This window comes from Lineus longissimus, chromosome 7 (genome assembly GCF_910592395.1).
Source record: "Lineus longissimus chromosome 7, tnLinLong1.2, whole genome shotgun sequence".
Lineage (NCBI taxonomy): Eukaryota > Metazoa > Nemertea > Pilidiophora > Heteronemertea > Lineidae > Lineus > Lineus longissimus.
This window is the reverse complement of record NC_088314.1, coordinates 1910623-1930259: the sequence shown is the minus strand read 5'-3', so window position 1 is coordinate 1930259 and position 19637 is coordinate 1910623. Positions and strand designations below refer to the sequence as shown.

The 19637-nt window shown below is 42.8% G+C and overlaps 1 protein-coding gene across 1 annotated transcript; it reads right to left on the bottom strand.

Annotated features, from left to right (window-relative positions):
• Positions 1–2381: 2381 nt before the first annotated feature.
• Positions 2382–7292, bottom strand: LOC135491671 (uncharacterized). Its single transcript, XM_064777653.1, has 2 exons — positions 7200–7292; positions 2382–6636 (listed from the first exon to the last, which is right to left on the bottom strand). Exon 2 carries the CDS (start codon positions 6489–6491, stop codon positions 4890–4892), a length of 1602 nt encoding a protein of 533 aa, XP_064633723.1. The 5' UTR covers positions 6492–6636; positions 7200–7292; the 3' UTR covers positions 2382–4889.
• Positions 7293–19637: the final 12345 nt, after the last annotated feature.

Sequence of the window (19637 nt, the reverse complement as noted above, 5' to 3'; positions counted from 1 at the left end):
CATCGATCAGGGATTACTGAAGACAAGGCCTGAGGACACGAAAAGGACAGGATCACATCCAGGCCATACTGAAGACGATGACTGGGTTGGACATTACGAGGAATCCAAGGCTGTTCAAAGACCATGCATATGTAAAGAGGACACCAGATGCTAGCTTAGACCAAGTCAGATTATAATGCATGTACTGGAATAACATCCAGCTTATGCATGTCAGAGAGAAGTTAGCTCAATCCGAGGAAAAGGGTCAGGGCAAAAGTCATTTCTAAAGAACACACAGCCATCCCTAGCAGATATACAACATAGGGCCACAGTATATGAATCCGTAGGACATTTGAGTTTGGGAATGGTCCATGTATCATGATCATTTTGTCTAGGTGCAGCTATGGTATAAGCTGCGGTAGTGTCATTGATAATAAACCATGTCTTTGAGGATAGGTTTTGTCATTTGAGACAGTAAGTACCGAGCAGAGAGCCCAAAAAAGTATGAGGGAAATGAATAAAGGCTGTACCCTGAGTATATACTTGTCCCAGCTGAAAGCCCAGTTTATTGTGACAGTGCTCTGTCGTGTTAGTCTCTGCTTTTTAAGGTGACGTTTTGTATGTGTCTCTGTCAATATAGGATACTTCTCATTCCTACACTCTGAGCTATAGACCTACCATCAACATCGAGGAAGATTATAAAGCTTATAGTGTCCGCAAGTGGAACACCAGTATTATCTTATCCAGGAAGACAAGAGACCTGATTTGCCTTGAGTGAGGACCTTGAGTGAGGACAGAATTCACAGTGCAGCTGCCTCTTTTGCCAATTAAGATAGGTTCGATCCGCTAAGCTAAGAGGCCAGGCCAATACTTTCTCATTGGCAAAAGTCATTTAATACAACAAGGCATATGTCTTGTATGTCTCCCTGTAGAGACCATGTCACAACCAATCAGATGACAGTAGCTGCTACAGTGTCCAAGATCTGAATAGTAGTTACCAGCCGGCTTCACTCGTCCTAGACACTGTCACAACCAAGCTGATGACAGTAGCTGTTTACGACGGCGAATCCAAGATCTTTTTCGTTCGGCCCTTGTGCCTGCGGTATAGAAGAGATGGCCAAGTACGTTGTACCTGTCTTCACAAGCATGGTGAGATGATAGCTCAGCCTAAGGCAGTAGGCCCTGTTGTGCATGTCATCTAGAGCACAGTGAGATGTTAAGTCAGTCCAAGACAGCAGCCCCAGATGACTGCTGTGGGAGTGACAAGGCTGTGAATGTCTATCAGAAAAATGTGAGGTACTCACTACCGATGTTAGATACTCCATCAGCTGTGTTTGCGTTGTGACACTTTACCTCAAGCTGGAGACACTTACACTTGTCTTCAAGCTTGCTGGCCTAGAAGTCACACTTTAGCATTCATTCATTCGAGCATTCATTAGCTTCAATTGAAGTATTGTCCTCAAAATAGCTATATCGATTTGTCAATATTCTGACTCTTTCATCATAACCTGAATGTGATGCTATCCATGGGAGGACAAAGGCCCGATGATGGATAGATTTGACATTCTGACCATCGTCTTTCAGGCTGCTTTTGCATTGTCCCCAGACGTCACAGCCTGAAGGTGATGTCCAACCCAGGCCTCGTCTTCAGTATGGCCTGATGTGATCCATTTCTTTTTGTGTCCATGCAGGCCATCGTTTTCAGCATGGCGTAGATGTGATACTGTCTTTATCATGTCCACCCAGGCCTCGTCTACAGTTTGGCCTGATGTGATACTGTCCTCTCGTGTCCACCAGCCCAGGCCATTGTCTTCAGTATAGTCTGGATGTGATGTGGATACTGCCCTTTTCGTGTTCACCCAGCCAATGTCTTAGGTATGGCCTAGATGTGATACTGTCTTTCTCATGTTTACCAAGGCTGCCTCATCTTCAGTTAACCTGATGTGATATTGTCCTTTCGTGTCTGCCCAGGACATCGTCTTCAGTATGGTAGCCTAGGTGTGATACTGTCCTTCTTGTGTCCAACCCAGCCATTGCCACCAGTAAGGCCTGGTGTGATGTAGTCTTTTTCGTCTTAACCAAGGCCACCGTCTTCAGCATATGTCCTTAAGGTGATACGAGCTGTGCTTTCTGTGTCCACCCTGACCATTGTCTTTGGTATATGGCCTGTATCTGCAGACATGTTCTTCTCAGGTTCACTCCAGCATTTCAACCTAAATGGTCTGGATGTGACACTGTCCAGTACACAGTGGATGTGCCATTGAGTGTCTTCTCTGACCACTGGTATTTTCTTTGTCTTACTAAAGTCTATGGCTGTCTCTACAAAGTCAATTCATGTACTACCTTTTAGTAGTGAAATAAAGAGACAAAGAAGTTTTTCATGATTAAGTATGAGACTTTATTTAGAAAAGTAAAGGCTCATAATTTATCAACTATACTTATTAGTTTCCAGTAGAACAGGATGTATATACAGACTTTATAAGTGAGATGACAAAGATCTGACTAAAAGCCCTGTGGCTACTACCCTGCAGTTCAGAAAATACTTGTCTCATGCTTCATTTCTGGTGGGTTGCGAGGCACTTGTGGAGTGGGAAATCCATAAATAACAAATCAAAACCAATTTTGTTGACCCTCTCCCCTCTGTATGTCAAAAGGGCTGCCATACACAGACTGATGTACAGGTATGTGCATATATGCCCAAAGCAAGTTCTGCCCCCTTAGTAGGTGTGTATATCCCTTATTGAAGACCCCTTTGCCGAACAAGTCTTTTCTGAACTGGGATTGAAGTGAGCACTTTCTTTTCACTGATATTTATACATATTATTTCCATGATGAAAACATTTACAATGCATTTTAACCAAGAACACCTATCCCCACGCCTCAAGTCTAATATTCTTCGCCCAATCAACTTTCTCCAGCAAAAACTTTTTCCCGACAGAAACTCAGAAAAAGACCAATACAATACGGTAGATAGATACGATACAGTATTTGATACCTCAAGAAAGCAAACAAGGGCCCATAATGTCAACAATGCCGACTGCTCCTGCACAAATTGTAAAAAATAACGACTCAAATCAAGTGGTACAAGCTGTGTTACATATTGTATATATGTGACCCGCTCTACCAAAACTAGGCGCTTGTCGCATCTGAACTTGACAGGTTGATACGGACTTGTTGTTCATTTCCCTATCGTAGACCTTTTGTGAAATGTGACCAAATCAGTTTGTAATAGATTTCACAAAAGGTCTACAATAGGGAAATGAACAACAAGTCCGTATCAACCTGTCGAGTTCAGATGCGACAAGCGCCTAGTTTTGGTAGAGCGAGTCACATATGAACTAAAGCACCCTACAAAAGAGGGACTCGAGTTGGGGTAACCGTAAGCAACTCGGAAGGATTCAATACTGGCCATCACTAACATGAATAACTGTACGCAGTGCGGAGGCTTGTACTAGGATGCATGCTACACCTTTATACAAAAGCTATGAACCATAATTTTCAACGGGCACAGGCTTCTATTTACAAACATACTGTAGTGAAACCTTCCTTAGTGGACACCCTCTGTATCAAGGACACAGATTTTAGTCCGGAATAAATACTCCCCCTCAGTCTGACCACGCTGTAATCACACAACCCCCTTGAGACAGCGTTCGTCAGTCCCAAGGGTGTCTTGATAAAGAGGTTCTACTGTACTTAAGAGTTTATACCATACATTGTGCTACGTTCATACCACAAGTCGATGTTTTCAAATCTATTTTCTAGCGAACCATTCCAAACTACAAGCACCACCATCAATGTTATGACAATCTTTACAAATCCAAACAGATGTACACACATCCGTCTGCCCAAGTGAAAAATCAAAATAGACAGGCTCCTACACATAAATTTACGGTATATACAAGCATTATGCACAAGATTACCCTTAAATGCATCATTTAACGTCTATTTCAACTGCGGGGCCAAAATTTTAAGAAATGAAATGGCAGAAGGTGACTACCTCCACCCTGACCATCTCTCGGGCTTTACACCACGGTGCTTCCATTGGTTACATCCTTAAATACCAGCGACATGTGAAAGTCTGAAACCGTCCTGCAAATTATTGTGCAATAACATGAAGTCGGCAGGGTCAGTGTCTGGGGACGAGGTAACATACTGATTGAAACAACCTCACCTAAGCCACTACCACAGGATATTTCAGCCAATGAGTACACAACAAACCTGACCTAGATTGAAATCAGGGAATTCAGTGAAGTAGACATCAGTGTAAAATTTAAATTTTTTTCATGTTAAATTCATCCTTTTTGCATGTTATTGTTACATAATGTACATCACACCCATAACCCAAAAGCCTACAGCCACCAAGCCAGAACTGAATGAATGATAAATGAATTTGAAATTCAACCTGAACCACCAGTTCAGAAAACCAAATACATTACACACGTTACACGTTACATGTTACTGTTGTCAAATGTTTAAAAGCTCTGCCTTGCCTCTTATCAGAGCCACAACAATTGGCCAAATCAATCCATACAATAACAAGGCTCCTCAGTCACAAAAATGATAAACAACACTGCTTGAATGGTATTCTGGTGAGAAAGAGCAAGCAGAAGACAAATATTCAATATGTTCAAAGCATGGGTCAAAGTCAGACCAAGTGCATGAGTAATACTACTGAAGCATGGACATTCAATCAATAATTTACCTCCAAATTACATCAGAATTAGAGCAGGTAAGTATATGTCTTGCTAAAAACTGAAAATATAATCATACATGATATTATACTGAATTGCCAACATTCAAATAGAATATAAGCATTCGCAGAAGAACCGTCCACAAGAAGCAGCATACGAAGACTAAGGTCATGTTCGACTGGTCCGCAGAGTCCGTGACCTGATAAATGATTGATTACACTACTGAGATGGTGTGACTTCTGCATGCACCTTGCAAACGAACAAATGTGGATTGAGATTTTTTGGTTTGTTATTCACACCCGACATATATTTCCCAACAGAATCACACACATGACACCTGAAAATCAACTGCATAAGTTTCTGACATTCGACGGTCTGAAGGCCCTCCATGTCTTGGTCGATCATCATCTGGGTGCCTGCCTCCAGATGCTTCAGACGGATGTGACACAGCGCCGTCCCACGCAGATTGAACGCCTTGTAGCAGCCAAGGCAAATGTATGGTCGGTGTGGCAGGTGACAAGTCTTCATATGATTTTCCAGCAAGTACGGCATCTTACCCGAGTAACGACAAACATGGCAGACATATCCATAGTTTTCATTTAGTAACTGTACAATCTGCGGCCTTGGTTGGAGGCTTGTTGAGGACCCGCCTGCAGTAGACGTGGAGGGCTGATTGGCTGCCTGAAGCTGCTGCACTAAACTGACTGGTATCATCACATAGGAAACATTTCTCTCTGTACCCTGATTAAGAACATTAGCATTCAGAATAATAGGCGTGTCTGAGCTCGATGCATTCACTAAATCTGGTGCCGATGTTATCAGCATATTGCTTGAAGATGCCACAGGTTCTGTGGAGGTACTTGGACTCGGAACGATGGTCAAGGCCATGTCATTAGTTTGACTATTGAGGAAACCACCGACAGCATCCGGTGACCCAAAACCTGCATCCTCGCCCTCAATCCCTGAGGACTCATGGTTCAGGTCAGGAAACTCATCCCGGATTGCCTGAACATTATTTATGGAAAGGTCATTGTGCATGTTAAAAGTCGGCTCCAAACGGACGATCACATTCTGCATATTATTATGATCAGTGTCACAGTTACTTCCAACAAACCCTGCTTCAATCTGAATGTAGTCATTCCCTTGGCTTTCAGACACTGACAAGGTTGGCGGCGGGGAACCATTGGCTAGGACTGGCAAGTTATCATGATCACACTCACTCCCTTCACCAGAACACTTTGGGGAATTTTTCGAGTTTTTTAGTGGTCGAGATCCTCTGCGTGAATTGCGCGACTTAGAAGGTGCTCGGCGACCACCTGGGGAATTCTTAGAAACTTTCTTTTCTTTGTTTATGCTATTAAGACTACCCTCATTGTCACCTGATAGAGACACAACCCCAGTTTGGTTGTGATCTTCTAAATTATTATTCACAGCTTCTGTCTCTTTCAAATCCTTTGTAAATTTCATCTTCTTTGTTTTTGATCCTTGTGTTTTCTTCAGATTCTGGATGGGATTGAAATCCTGTGCGTCATCACTCTCACCAGTATTGGTATCATCACCATTACCTAATTTCATATCCGCATCCAAAGACTGATACAAGTCATTGCGAATGTCAATACCAAAATCATCCATACCAAGGGGTTTATCGAAAATGTCCATTTCTGGATCTTTGCCATCACTGTAGGATGCTGACATCTCCCCCATCAGGCCTCCATACTCCCCCTGACTGTCCCCCCGATCTATTTCACTGGTCAGGAAATCTGCACATGGCGACGAGTTGAGAGAGATGCTGTACTCAGCTTGTAGCTCATTGTCCTGCATCACTCCGGTGGGGTCGGTCCAGCTGACACAGAGGCAAGTTGAGACAAGCTTTTACTATCAGAAGTAACTTCCTCCAACAGTCTGGTGGATGAGGTTGGTTTAGCCCAGAAGGCTGACGAGTCTAGACTTAGGTGATGGGCAGCATCTGAAAAGATTCAAAGTAAGAATTCCGTGAGACTGGGGTCACCACATGGAGTCACCACACCAGAATGATTTGGCCTTCAATGGTGTGCCACAGGATATTGCCTCTATTAAAGTCATCTACTCATACAAACATTAAAGTTAAGTCATACATGTAATGCCTCGGCCTATGTATTGTACAAAAAGTCAATGAGGACTAGTCTGAACTGAAGTCAGTAAAATTGAACTTGAAGACAGGATCTTGTTCTTTTTCACCTGGGCCTGAGACGGTTTCTTTCATGTTTCATCATTAATCAACATATGAATAAGCCAACGAAATAAAAAACTGGCTGCTGCAGACCAACGAATTACAAGTATAGATACGGGAAGCTGGCACACACAGTGAACACATCATAACTGTGTAGCAGCCGGGTGGTTGTGGCCTGGGCTGCACGGTCCAAGAGCAGCAGACCAAAACAAAGGGGTCAGAAACCATCTCATAAAAATCTCTATAGTTTCCTTACAACTACCCAGAAAGCCTTCAATTTTACACATAGTGTAGTACAGGTACTAAATTATGGTATTTACTTTTCAATTCACTAATTGATGTCAACATTTGTGGCGGATTTCATGATTTTTTCAACACATTCCATTGCGATGTCATTATACACTGAAACTTGGAAATTGATCTGCCGCTATAATGAAAATTGAGCAACATGTAACTTAGCTATGCCTACTTAATAATCCATTAAAATTCAATGTTTTATTCAAGTTTACATTATTGAACTCAAAATAGGTGTAACTGAATTGAATATCTTTGTTTTAAAAACTTCTTTTTCACAAAACTATATTACATCAGTAGGGTAACTTTCAGGATCGTTAAGTGCGTTACGCGGGAAATTCAAACTGGTTACATAGTTCCCGCAATGGCGCAAGTTTTCGCGGATGTAGCCAAAGCCTATATGTAGATCGATCGATAGAAAAAAACAATCACAAGAGGCTGTGTCCTGTATCTAAGAATGGGCGGATAGAGAGACCAATCACAGTATGGGTATTCCTGGAATACTCGTATTCCACTGGAGCTGACCCATTGGACACAACTTTGGAACTGCATCGGAAAAGCCCACAATTTGCCAACAAAAACGGGAGTGTCTCGGATCACTTTTAAAGTTTCTTTGAAAATCGATACATTTCAAGCAGGTTTCATAAACACAAAGCACCATTAGCTCGTTCTGTCTTCCTGGTTGTAGACAACCGAAATGGTCCTCCGCAAAGTTTTGTAGATAAAATCGTTGTCCTCTCGAGATTGCCCAGAACAGAGGGCGGTTATCAATAAGTGTCACTTTACTTGGGCAAACCATTTGAGGCGCGGCATTCAGTTTCATTCAAAAAGTTTGTTGGCCAGTCAATAAATATTTTGTTAAATAATTTGTGGCCATGCATTCTTATCAGGCGCAGATCCAAGCGGGTTGGGCGCGCACCAGACGTCCCCCCCCCCCCAATTCATGAAAAGCCTTTGAAATTCCCCATGAAATTTTGGAACACACCAGGAATTTTAATGAGAATTGGAGTGCACGCCGCCTCTTTCCGGCCTTCACCCGCGGCTGAACTAGGGCGTGTTAATATCAAGAAAAATATCACAGATTCCGAAATAAACCTAAATATTCTTCACCAGATGTACCATGTCACACTGGCCACAGGCTTCGCTTATCAATAGTCAACAACAAGCGTCATGTCGCTGAAGAACCGCAAGGCCAAGCCAAAGCATGTAAGATTCATCAGTCATCTCTTATGACATACTCCAACAGTCGGAAAAAAAACAAACGTGTTAAAGGGAAACTACTATAAGCATGATCCAGTTAGGTCAGATCAAGTTACACAAAGTCGCTGATAGGGGTCTATCCTATCTCACAGTACATAGAAACTATTCATTATTGTATATCGGGAACATAACTATCACTAAATCAAAAACAACCCAGGCGCCTAACAGTGCATGGCATTCAACTGGCCACTGCCACTTCATTGACCCACCAGCTCCTGTCTATAGGCTCCCTCTTTCGGCAAGCACGTAGGTGAGCGGGTCCAGCAATGCCAGGGTCTTCGGCAAGTGATTGACAATGAATATTCCAAGATGGCGGGTGTGACGGCCATTTTGGAAAAGAGAGTGAAACGGGCCTGCATTAGAAGCAGCCATCCCAGGCAGGGAACTGTCAGCTATACCCTCCCCATTCATCAGGTCTGGGCCTTGTTGTTCGAATCAATTCTTGTCACTAATAACCTTGGCGTTAACTTAACATAGCGTTATCTCCTTCAGTTAAGCCCTTAGACTTAACGCCAAGTTAACGCCAGCTTTATAGGGACAAAACTTGTATTGAACAACCGGGCCCTGGACAACAAGGACCTAACCCGCGATGACAAATGCATTCGAGAGTTTTTGCCTGTCCCTTATACGATTCCAGTTCGTCGTTTCGTTTCACATGTCAACGCAAAGACAAGAAACGATCTCTTTGCCGCCTGGCCTGAATATGTTTAGTTCAAAGTCAGGTATTTGTTTGTAAACTTATCAAAATAATCTCATATCGGCGAAACTTACTATATTCAGTGTTATCGCACCAATTCTCGTGTTAGTTTCATATCCCACATGTCGGAATTCATATTGTGGGAGACGAAAAGGGGAAGTTGAGGAAATCAGAAACTTGTTAAAGTTTTTGTTTAAGTCCTTGAACATTAGATAACTAAATAACGGTAAGACATAAAAAGGCAAAAATGGATGGGAGCAACTACAACCGTTTCAGCTGTCGATCAGACATAACCAGGACTCAATCTGACGAATTTGGAGACAATCAACAAAATGACTTTTGCAGGTGAGTGGTTGAACATTTTGACATGACACCAGTTTATCACTTAGCAATTATTATCTGTTTTTCTGCTGACTCTTAATTCGCTATCGTAAAATGTTTTGAAATATTTTACTGTGTTGTTGGAGATCTCAGGCTGATCACCTCAGTAGGCGTCGCCGCGCTAAGAAATTTTGCTTCAACGCTTGGAGAGACCACATGGAGTTATCTGGCAAATAATAACAGTTTTACAGCATGGACACTTCTCTTCTTTTTCAGCAAACGTGGTACTTCTTGTGGTAGGACTGGCCATGGCCAGCCTGATCGGCGTCAATTCCAGTCCCCATCCTCACCTGTGGGTACATCGACCCTGCCCTGGCGTTAATGTCGTTGCCGACTGTTACTCGTTCAACGAACTCAACGCACTAACAGTGGTGATAAGGGGAGAGGTAAGCGTTTGACACCATTCTTGTGATTTGTCAGTATTGGTTCTATTAAAATATGGCTTTTCACAGGGATCGGCCTGATAGATACTAATATATTAACCGCTGTAGCTGTAGATGAAGACACCCCCTAGAAAAGGTGTCCCCCTGACGAATTATGGTATGGTAGAGACACCACTGATCTTCAATACCGCAAAGATTAACAGCGCACAACATTCTTTGTCGCCCATGCAGGACAGTCTGTCCTGTTGGAAATTTCAAGCTGTTACACCTGTTTCGCTGTGTTTCTGAAGTGCAATGTCTTCACCACCGAAGACAATGTAACCGCGAGAGGCCAAAGGCCTGCTGACGACAACTGATGATTCACTCAAAACTGAAAAATAAAATATTAGAAATATCAAACGCACTTCTGGATCTGATTGACTCCTGAAGACCAGTTCTCACCATATTTAGATTTTTATGATACGAACTAGGATGTGATCAGACTGTCGTGTTGATAACCGTGGTCACACTGATTTTCCGTACCAATTTCAATTTGATGTAATCATGTATCCTACACGATTTCAGCTCTCGCAGTCCCCGTCGTCTCATGGATGGCCTCACCTCAACAGTTGCGCCGGGAGGAATGTCAATCGCGTAAGTACCCGTATTGTCCGGTTAAATAACAACGAACGATTGGCTTCTTAAACAAAACCCGTCCTGAATCAAAGTGCTACAATTGGGATGGTGTTTATAGATTGATTGAGCGATCGATCTATTGCTTGCAGATCTTCATGTGCCTGTGTTCGGAAGGTGTCCCGAATAGACATTGGAAACCTATACGCGTTCGGGGAAATCACCGAAACACGCCGTAACCTGAACAAGTTAGACTCCCGGGGCGGTCCATTGGGTCATCCTAATTGTGTCTCGACTGCATGGCGACAGAATGAGGCCGTTTCAATGCGTCCGGAGTGTAGTACAGGCTTGCACTGAGTATCCGTTGCGCTTACTTCTAAGCGAGACTGGCGAAGTTCTAAAATGAGTTTCTATCTCCTTCCAGACTTTGCTCGCCATGGATGAACAAATCAAAACCTGGGTGGACCAGACATCTAGAACGTTCCAATGCCAGGTAAGATGAATGTTTATCTCGACTGACTGTCAACAGGCTAAAGATGTTCTTCTGCTTTTGTCGAATTCTTAGCACATTTTCAACACTTGAAAAGTGTTCACCTCTCCAACGTGGAAACAACAAGTGACTTCAATGGATTCGAACCTAGTCCATTCCGATCAGGAGGCCGACACTACCACAACTACTGCACACATTCACATACTAATAAAACCGTTATTATATTTCAGCAACCCTCCTTGTCCACAATCCAAGATCTTAGTGTATGTTTGCTGATGGTGAAGCAATTTGGATTAATGGTAGACCATCCAGTGCACGGATTCAAAAACACCTGGCCCATTTCAACCAAAAACGCCTTTGACACCCTCAGCACGAAACTCCAGAGCAGACTGTGCTGGGAGTCGCGAAGGCAAGGCGGGTTCGCACCAATCGGATTCCGCCTCCCCTCATGCATGCAGCCAAGTCACCTCCAGCCAGCGACAGACCGGAACAACCTTGGAGACTGGATAATGGAGAAGATTCAGGGCAATCTCGCGCGTCTGCAACTCTGCAATCATCACACGTGGTGTTGACAGACTTATTGATACTGATGTAATGTAAATAGGTGTCCCATTAACACCGTTGAGCAAGGATCGGTAATGATATGCTTAACGTAGAATGGACAACGATTGCTCCATTTGCCTGGTACACACCAGTTATTGTGAGGGGTGGTAATACTCCGTCAGGGATAACCGTTAACGTTACATCATCAACATGAATATTGCCTTGTTAAAATACCGTTTCGGTAATGAGACGCTAATCATTATGTTACTTGTATTACATATTGTAATCTACAAAAAAGAATGTATATATTTACGTAAAAAACATTTATATCTATGTATAGTCTGTATTTCAACACAGTTGTATTCATGTATGTATATATTTTGTTGGATAAAACCATTTTTGGTGGACTGCGACTTCAGTCACGCGAAATCACGGGAGATTTCTGACGTTCCGTAATTGGTATCGGTCACTATAGTTATCAACAATCAAACGTAGAGTATTGACATGCGAAACAAATCATTTGATAGACGCTAAGGGGGAAAACCGACTTTGATAACGGTGTGATTCCTTTCATATCATGTTGGATCGCATCATATTTAAGTGAGTCGATTCTTTCTAGTGCAACAGTTCTCCAAAGGTTTACCAACCGCACAGTCGACCTCACTTCTGCTTGCCTGCCCATGTACATACAATAGCGTGTATATCTCATAAAAGAACACAAATCGTCAAAATTGTGAAAAAGTAAATTTATTAAACTAAATCATGCCGATCTACCGGTGAGTATTATCCATCCTTCTTGAAGGAGGAGACTTTTAGGATTGACGTTCACCGCCAGTTAGTCGACATTAACTAAAATAGAAGTGTGGGTACACAAAATACATGTACATCTTGAATAAATTAATTACACAAAACATTGCACTGATAGTAGTTATTACATGGTTTCTGGAATAAAAATATGCCAATGCTGACAATACAAATTCCATATGAAAATATTTTTGTTGAAACAAGGCTGACGAAAAACCGATAAAATAGGACACGCCTTCCGTTCATTTTTTCCCAATCTTCGACAAATAGAGATTGTTTTTGGAATGTATACAGTGGAACCCCGGTCCGCGACCACTCCGCTATGACAACCAAGAATCGCTGGTCCCGAATGGTTTCCTCTCTAATTGCCATTACAAGGCCCCCGGTAACATGACCACCCCGGTGTAATGTTTTTGAGTGTTTCTATTTTTGAGTGTTTCCCCTCATTGTTTGGGAACGCTAAAAGATAGATTGACAAGTTTTTCTGTGTTTCCCCCTATTGAAAAGTCATGGTCTCTCTAGCTGCCTATTGTTTGGAAACACTGACACATGGGAAACAACCACAGATGTTACACCGGTACCCAGACAAAGACCACTGGATTGGGCGGTCCCAATGACCAAATTCACCTCTCTCACCCGACCAAAGGGCCTAATTGCCGTGAAAAGACGAATGCTGTCATGCCAATTTTGGCGGGAAAACTTAATCATTCATTTTGTCCCCGGATTTTCAACTTCACTAACGCGACCACCCCACCATTCAACCTGTGTCCCATGAGTGGTCGAGTTACCGGTGTTCCACTGTATAACGAAGTTTGAGTTGAGGAATAATTCAACTCCGCATAGGCATGATTCCTGGTAAGATAGTTCATAATCAAGTTAATCGTGGGATGAACATTCCATTGAAGTAAAAACTCATTGAAGTACATATATATAGCCAACTCCCTTCTGCTATAGTGTTCCTGATCCACCAACTATTACTACTTAGCTACTAACTAGTCTACTGCAATCAAGAATCGAAAATGACTCTACTTTTCAGTCAAAAACCTTGACAATCTTCAGTTCAAACTTCTTATCTCAGTAGTTTCTATCTATCATCCACAGATGGCATCAAGGCAGTCTACGTTAGATTCGTCGTTCGCAAATTGAAATTCATTGAATCAGCACATTGCATGCAAAGAAGGTCGATTTTACCGAGGAGACCGGGCACACCTCGCTCTCCTGTGATGTAGGCCTATGTGCGGTAAACGACGAAGATATTTCCTAACGATGGCACGCAGTTGTTTCACGAAAGCCGATCCAAATTCTCTCCCGCGGGAAAAGCGTGCTCTGTCATTGATCGCTGCGGCTAAATTTACTGTCCCAATTTCCTCCTCCACACCAGCCTTTGCCAGTTCCTCGCAGGTTTTCGATAGAATCGTTCTCGACAAGATTATGACCTCTGCCAACGGCCTTGACATTGACGTTTGGGGATCGTCGTACTGGGCTGCAATGAGGAGTTCCTCTTCCGCAACATTGCTTAGGTAAAGCGAGGCAGTGGCAAAGTCTTTGTAAAGTGATTTCTGTGGATAAAAGGAAATGAAAATTCTATTATTAGAGAGCAGCGCACAGCGTTTGTCCAAAGCGGAATTATGAAAAGTGCATTGTCGCGTAAATCTTAGGTCTGATATCGCGTTTTAGGAAGCGTATGAGGATCTTGGTGTCAAGACGGGTTCCAACTGGACAATGGCATCAAAACGATGTTCTGATTGGCTGATTGGACGGCCATGCGACCGGACGTTTCACAAAGAACTGCTTATGATTGGTTCATTGGCAGTAACTAGCCCTGTGAAGCCAGATTATGATTGGACAATACGGCGGATAGTCTCAATCGCCAAGAAGACAGGCAGCCTATCATCAGACAGTCAACTCACAGTCACGGTTTAAATGAAATTAATAGATCGGTTCCTCAGCTCTTATGAACGACGAAGCACCGTAAAGAAGACATAAGGTGTCATGAAGTACTGCGCGAAATCGTTTAGTACGCGACACTCGTAAATCGCCCTTAAAGAGAGTTTTCGCAAATCCCCAACGTGAACGCCTATCTTATCTTTCGACATCGTTATCATGATGAGATCGAACAGTGAGATAGGCGTTCACGTTGGCGTTTTTGGGGGCTTTGCGAAAACTCGGCGAACTCTTCAAAGACCGTCGTCGATAAAATACATTTCCATACTTGGTACTTCGCCGTTCGTTGGTCCTTGTGGTAAGAGTTGCAGAACCTGCCTAATTGAATATGTAACTTACCACCACCGCTAGTTTGCTATCCAATGGCAGCTCTGGCCAAGTCAGGTTGCGGTGAGGATTTTCAGTGTACGGTCCCTGTAAAAACAAAGGTGGATGATGAAGGAGATAATCCTGCAGAGTTATTCTTTACCAGGAGGTCTTCATTTCCTCTTGTGTATACACACACACTTTTGGGAACCTTCGCAGGAAGTGTTATTTTTAAGGAGGGGGAAGCCAGAAATCTGTGTCATACACACTCAAAAGACGCATCAATTTGAAAGATTTTTGAAAGACTTGTTAGTTCGGAAAAACGCCGCATTTCTGGGAAGGCAGACCTACAAGAGGACAAAAGAGTACACTACTGCTGTCTTTGTTAACTGGGACTGTGTGACTGAGTGGAATTCCCCAAATCTCATATTGGTTTTTGAAAGCCGCATCTGATAATCTGATATAGCTATTCTCAGAAGGTAACTTTACAGCACCTTGAGAAAGCCTGTTTTTCTGGAAAACTATTTCTATCAATGGTGCAGGGGGATAGCTGTTTGTGCGTGGGTTTTTTTGGAGGGGGAGCAGAGGAGGTCTGCTTCCCATTTACAAGGCTTTTTCCCCGCAATCCGCGCTTTTTATACAATGGACCCCCCCTCCAGCCTGAGAACAGCCTTATGTCCCGATGGTGTTAAGAAGCTAAATTCACGGTTTCATAACAGGTAACATTTGCCATTGCTGAAATTTTCCTCGTTTTGGCTGATGACAATGTCTTTTATGAGACATGTGACCAGAAGCGAGAGACACACCACGACTTATGAGGAACGACAGGTTAAATAAAGATTTTAGGTTCGAACTTTAACTTACCCACTTTGCCAAGAAGATCAAAAAAATCAATAAAAAAAAACAATTTTGAGGAGTACATGTACTTACATATTTTTGATAGAGTGACGTGAGGTCATGGTTCAGCTGCACGAGGTCACAGACGAAGTTCGCAAGTGGGGAAGTGTCCCAGTCCGGATCCAGTCTCCCTGATGGAGGGCTACAGAACGCCGCCGTCTCCAGTGGATCCATGAATCGGGTGCCGTTCGTCGAAGGGATAAAAACTACTTGGGCCAAACACATGAGCGAAATGACTGAAAACAAGAGAATTTGAGCATAAAAGTGAGTGTACAACTTCGACATATCGAATGGCAAAATCATCCATTTGTGTGGGGTTTATGCAACGATGATATCTAATTTATATCTAAAAGTGCTTCTTTTAATTTTTTCGGTTGACGTGTCATAGGCGGTTAAACTCGAAGGTCTTCATTTGACATTTCGAGAGTTGGGAGTGGGCGAAAAACCTTTAATGATTTGATTAAGAAAATGGCATGGTCAGCAGGCTGGACGGGAAAAGTATACTGGATGCTACATGTTTTGTTTTATTGTCACGTCTGTCGGAGTAATCAGAGTCAAGATCAATTGAAGCATAATGGGCTTGACGTCGTCACTAAAAGCTGGGCAAAATATATCTAATAAACTCACCTATTGAAGTGCGTGGTATCTTCATCATGTAATGCGTTGGAAGTAGGTCCAGTGGGGGGTATAACAACTTGATTTTGTCCGAAAGGATGATGGAAGCTTGGAATGATGGTCCATGGTTGTCAGCAAGGCCTTAAATATCCTCCCCAAAGACAGCATGACTCAGGTGTTGCATACAGTGATTCTGAAACTGATGAAAGTTCCTTATAACAAGAAAAGGGTCTGGGTGGAAATATGCCTGGATGTTGATTCTAATGTTGGTGGCAGTAATATACTTCCTTATTTTGACGGCTACCCACGCTGTCTTAATTGGCTGATGGCAAGCACCCAAATCTTGACAAAGGTCAACTATTGCACATTCGGATAATGGTCGGATTCATGAATAGCCGCATCGTGTCGATGGCTGTAATCAGATAAGTGTGCACAAACTGAAAGCTAAGCCACATCCCTGCCGGATTCGGACTTGTGGTATTAAATAATGCTACATTTTTTCGTTCCCGTTAGATATTTCACATTCACCTTGGACCGAAAAAAGCAACACACCAATCGATTCCGATTGACTTTTTACAATCATCAACAAAACATGACATATGATTATTGTCGTTGTTCCCCAATCAATGTAAAAACGTCATGAGATCAAGACATGCTCTTGAGAAGAAAGGACTTATGAAAAGCAAGATACGAATCTCTATTTCTCATTCATTTTCCATTTTCAAAAGAGGCCTTTGGGCGGAAAGGCACCTAACTGTGAGGCCCTGTATGTGACTGAATATGTTCGAATTACTCAAGCGCACGTTTCGAAAACATCTCGGTGAATGCATTTCTGTGTCCAACCCCAAAGTCATACACAACTATTAGGGAATTTCAAAATAGAGTCACCTGATTGGACAAATTGAATTGTCCTCGTTGCCATATTACGTAACATTGGTGTCAATGGAGAAAGAGACAACACTTGCGGATACAAGAATAGACACCAAACACTCTCTAGAAAATCAAATCATGACTTCTAAACTTCCTACATAACAATTCTCCCAGCAGGTGGGGGCAAAGAAGGACTTCATCAAGGAAGCCTGTGTGCAAGGGATAGTACATGTAGTCCTAGGGCTGATAGTCCGTGTAACAATAGCCCGCATTGCTAAATGTTTTGGTTGGGGTTAGCGGTACAATAGATCATGCTGCTTAATTGGTCAAATACAATGCTACCGGACTATGACTCCAGGGGGACTATATCCGCTGTCACACCGGAAAGTAACCGAAAAAAAGACGTAAATGTGTTTTTGAATAATTCTTTTTTTCTGATGCTGCATCTAAATTCGCTCGCCTCGGCTGGAGAAGACGACGACCGTTGGACTACGAATCAAAACATAAACGAATTCGGTAAACATGCTATCCGCACAATCTGCCCGAATTCATATTGTCTGTTGATGAGTTCATTAGTGCCTCAGTTTATTTCCCGATATTGTGGTTTTACCACAATTATACAAGCCTATACCGACGCCTGATAACGTGGGCATATACATTATTCGACAACAAAAGTGACAGCGAATTAGCTACTACCATCTGTCAAATGGCAGTGCTGCCGGAATTACACAAATGACTGTGGGGGTTATGTATGGTAAAACCGAGAGCTGAAAACCGGTGACAACCGACCTTTACGAACACCTAATATTTAGCTAATTCATTGTCTCTTCTCATAAGCCCTTTTTTCAAAATTTCTTCACACGTCCACTATTAGGTCTATACTGCATTCTTCAGTGATCTCCTTCTGCATTCTCAGACGGCCACGGCCACAGACTTTACGCGCGTGTGAGGAGGCTATACGGAGGCCATTCCTCTGGATGACGTACAGTTGTCTGAAAGCTGAGCAATGTCAAAATATTGAGGGAATGTCAAAACATTGAGGAGCAAGATGGTGACGTATTACGGGCTACGTCGTCGCATCCAGTGGCAGCCCGGGGCCCAACAGCTGGCTGTCAAATGCTTGACTACACTCCCAAAGCAGAGGCGACATTCAGACGCAAGTCTTCCCGGGGGACTTCTAGTATGTTTTGTAACCACTGCGTAGCGGTGTAGAAATCAATCTAACGAATCATATTAGTACTTTTTTAGACGGAGGAGCGCATGTATACTGATAAAAACTGAACAGAGGTTCAGGGTTTCGGGAATTCAGCACTGGAACTCTCCCCTGCCGTAAGCACGGAGTATTATTATTTCATTCAAAGCAAATTAAGAATGTTGTCCAGAAGGATTATATCCTTGTTCGGGGAATCGGCCATCATATTTTTATCACTTTTTATTGCACTGATTGTTCTTTCTACCCACGATCAATTGCCTGGAATTTTTGGGTTATTTTTATTGTGTGGGCAACCATACTTTCACTTACGCCAGTAAACCCAATTGACAATGGAAACTCCGTGCAGTGTCTCTCATCGGTGCTTATGCCGAAATGAAGACAAGCTACCAAGAGATTATGAAAACAAGATTTAATAGCCCCCAAGTTAGTTCCTTCGTAAACAATAAACATGTGGGTATAAGCCGGTTGCTGGGCATGTCCTCCCCGATATGGTTAAGGCTTTTATAGCTCAGTTTTGATGCTAGTTTGTAAATCACAACCTTATACAACAGCACATTAGACTCGTGACATGGAATGATAATAGGTTTGATTCTGTCCTCCCCCCAATAACCAGACCTGAAAACACCGTATAAATAATTCATCTTCTCAAACAATCCGATCCTAGACCAACTCCCAGCACGGGCATGGTTCAACCAACTGACAATGTTTCTGTTTTGTGAAGAGCGATTCATTCATTGACGCCATGCATGACATGATAGTCATGTTTATAAATAATAGCCAACCCCAAATAAATTTGAAAGACTGGTCTAATATACGTCAGCAGTAAAGAACATCAATTCCTGGAACTGTCTTTAATTACTGCTCGAAAGAACGAAAGAAGCCTCCAAACTGTTCGTGGGGGTATAGCGGTGAAGAGTAAAAAGCCTTGTCTTAATGTGTCAGCTTATGGTATGACGAGCATGTACTCTTGCCCGGTGTCCTGGCAGTACGGTCATGGCATTTCTGTCTTTACTGATGACAATATTTTAGTTAGGGCCGACAGCAAAGTGGTTGTACTTTTGTCCATGTGATAACACAGCCAGCAGTGTTTGGATCAACAGCTCATTTGCGCTAAAAAGGGAGACGGATGGTCACAGCAGACAGCCAGAGGACAGTGGACACTAGCTGTTTCATTAGGGAGACGGAGGAAAATGGTTACAGGAGAGAGCGAAAGGACAGTAAACACTGTCACAGCAGAGGGTCGGACGAACATGGTTACAGCAAACCGTCAGAGGACAGTGGACACAAGTGTTTCGTTCATGAGGGAGACGGTGGTCCCAGCAGATAGCCATTTGACTATTCTGTTAGGGAGACAGAGGAAAATGGTCACATTCACTGTTGTCTGAGAGCAGTGGACACTATTTCATGAGGGCAACAGAGGAAAATGGTCACAGCTGACTGACAGCCAGC